Genomic DNA, 2,279 nt, shown 5'->3' with positions numbered 1-2,279 from the left:
AATAGTGACAGCCCACAGAGCTTTAGAAAATTAAAAGCAACACTATAAAAAGTAATTTTGGAGGGTTTTAAATATTAGCCATTGAAAGCATAAAAAATGTATCTGCTTATCTGGCACATTGTCCCATTTTATAGCACAATCAAGTCACCTTAAGTTAAAATAACTTAGAATAAAATTGACTTCGCAATTTGATACATTGAAATTGGCATGTTTTTTTTTAAGAAGCTCCTATTCTTTCCAGCTCTCCACCTTCTGCACACAATGCTCCACAATGATGTGTACAACCATTCTTAGGAGTTAATCTTACACAATATCCCCAGAACCCTTCTTAGTAGTTCACTATATCTGCTCAGAAATATTTAATAAAATGTACCGAATGCTGTATTCAAATTGTTGCACCAATATTATGTTTTAAAATTTAACAGTTTGTTTAATCAGTACAAATGAGCAGAACATCCTGTTTATACTAAATAAATAAATAAAACTGCACAGTTTTAGTTTTCATTATGAGAACACTATTTCTTTGAGAGAAATTCCCCTAGGTGAAATATTTATTGCTTAAATCTCTTTGAAATGTATGCATGGTTAAAATTAAAATAATTAAAAATTATTTATTAGTGAAATTATTTCCGAATCTTACCGGAACAGGAATGGACGTTTTGATTTGCTATGAAGCAGATACATTTTTTTGATAGATAACAATAATCGCTGTGTCTCCTCCAATTCTCCATGACAGCCTACCTTTCAAGTTATTGAATATCGAGAGTTGTTGGACTTCGGGGCTACAATATACTTGGCAAGTGACGTGAGACAGCACTTTTATAACGAAATGGGCTTCCACACTTGAACACGGCACGAATGCAACTGCAGAGAGACTCTGAAACCATTAAGATTTACACCGCCCATTACTGTGAAGTAGCCAATCATCCAGCGGTTTACTGGGATCCGGGACGGATGAGCCAATCAGCTCACTTTTCACAAAAACGCATTTGCTTCAACTTCCTAGCGGGAAGAAGCTATTCGAGGTTGTTCCCCAGGCAGCAGGAATCGAAGGTAAATAAACACTTTACCTGTTACTAAACCGCTTGGGTTGTTTTGTTTCTTGCATGCCGTATTCATGAGAAGTGTGATAACTCTACACAGATGGCAGGAAATGTCTGGGAGAGGCATTTACTTTGGTACGTGACGAAAGTATGAAGCTAACTGCGGTTAGCAGCTCAGCTGGGTCTGACAGGTGTCTGTTTTCCTCCTAACACCAGGCTCCCGACTGAATAAATCTAATTTCTCTGTTCTTTGTGTTTATGCATATGGTAGAAGGCGAAGGATGAGGCTGTCCCGTGCAGAGTATAAAGAAATAGCGAGGTGGACTGAACAGCTGAGACCTACTCGGCAATGTATGAAGATACTGAAAGACAGATATCCTCAGTGAGTACACGCTATGCTATATTTATGTATTTTTTTCTTTTATTATTGCTTTTGTGTTTCCTTTGACATACAAATAATAATTAAAATAAAACCACATACCTTTACACACTGAGGAAACAGTCAAATCGATTGACAGCCCTGACAGATAAGTAATTCATAAATCAAATGTAGTTTGTTGCAGCACCCTTCTCTCACACTGTATAGCCCAGGCCTTTAATTTGAGTCCTTTAATTTGAGTATATTTATTAGGGATAAATCATGTTAGCTGGAGCAATGCCTTTGTAAATGTTTTTATTGCGTTTTTAAAGTTCAACAGAGTTTTTAGGAACTTTCTTATAAGCTCTTAGTTTATAAGCAACTATAGAAACGATAAGACTCGGGGGATCTAGACTAGATAAACAACATGACCTTACATGTTTTAATAAAAATAAAAAAATCTGCAAAACTCACTGGCAGGTAAACAACACAGAGCAGCATCTTAGTCTAGGGTCAGATCAAGATTGTATGAGACCCAAAGAAGAATTTCCTTGGGTCACGTGTAGTTTACCACAATTGTCATTTTTAGTTTTTCTAACTTCAAGTCTACAAAAACACAGAAATGTATTAACTGTTGTCGTTATGACTACAATTTGCAAAGTAAAGCCCAAAAACAATTTATTTCTTTGCATTATATGGGTTTAATTTCTAAAGGAACATATTCACAAGTAGAGGTTGTACAGTACTCTATGACAGAATTAGTCAGAAGTAGTTTATACATGCAATTTTCCTATCGCTTCATAGATGCTGCAGGCATTTCTGCCATTGATTGTTCTGTGTTTAAACTCTTTTTGCTGGATTTCTAACTGGGAACTGTT

The 2,279-nt window shown here is 35.9% G+C and overlaps 1 protein-coding gene across 5 annotated transcripts in view; it reads left to right on the top strand.

The window, feature by feature from the left end:
* The first annotated feature begins 961 nt into the window (after nt 1-961).
* cdin1 (CDAN1 interacting nuclease 1) overlaps nt 962-2,279 on the top strand; it is a 100,024-nt gene continuing 98,706 nt past the window's right edge. For 2 of the 5 annotated variants that reach the window (XM_015046501.1, XM_015046500.1), the window contains exons 1-2: nt 967-1,053; nt 1,315-1,425. In XM_015046501.1, the coding sequence (XP_014901987.1) occupies nt 1,393-1,425 (33 nt within the window). In that variant the 5' untranslated portion in view covers nt 967-1,053; nt 1,315-1,392. Of the gene's footprint in view, nt 1,054-1,311; nt 1,426-2,279 lie in introns of all 5 variants that reach the window. The other 3 variants (XM_015046503.1, XM_015046504.1, XM_015046499.1) reach the window with 3 other exon arrangements.

The sequence above is a fragment of the Poecilia latipinna genome, unplaced genomic scaffold (assembly GCF_001443285.1).
Source record: "Poecilia latipinna isolate Pla-1442-1.1 unplaced genomic scaffold, P_latipinna-1.0 Scaffold781, whole genome shotgun sequence".
NCBI lineage: Eukaryota > Metazoa > Chordata > Actinopteri > Cyprinodontiformes > Poeciliidae > Poecilia > Poecilia latipinna.
This window is presented reverse-complemented; position numbering and strand designations above follow the sequence as displayed.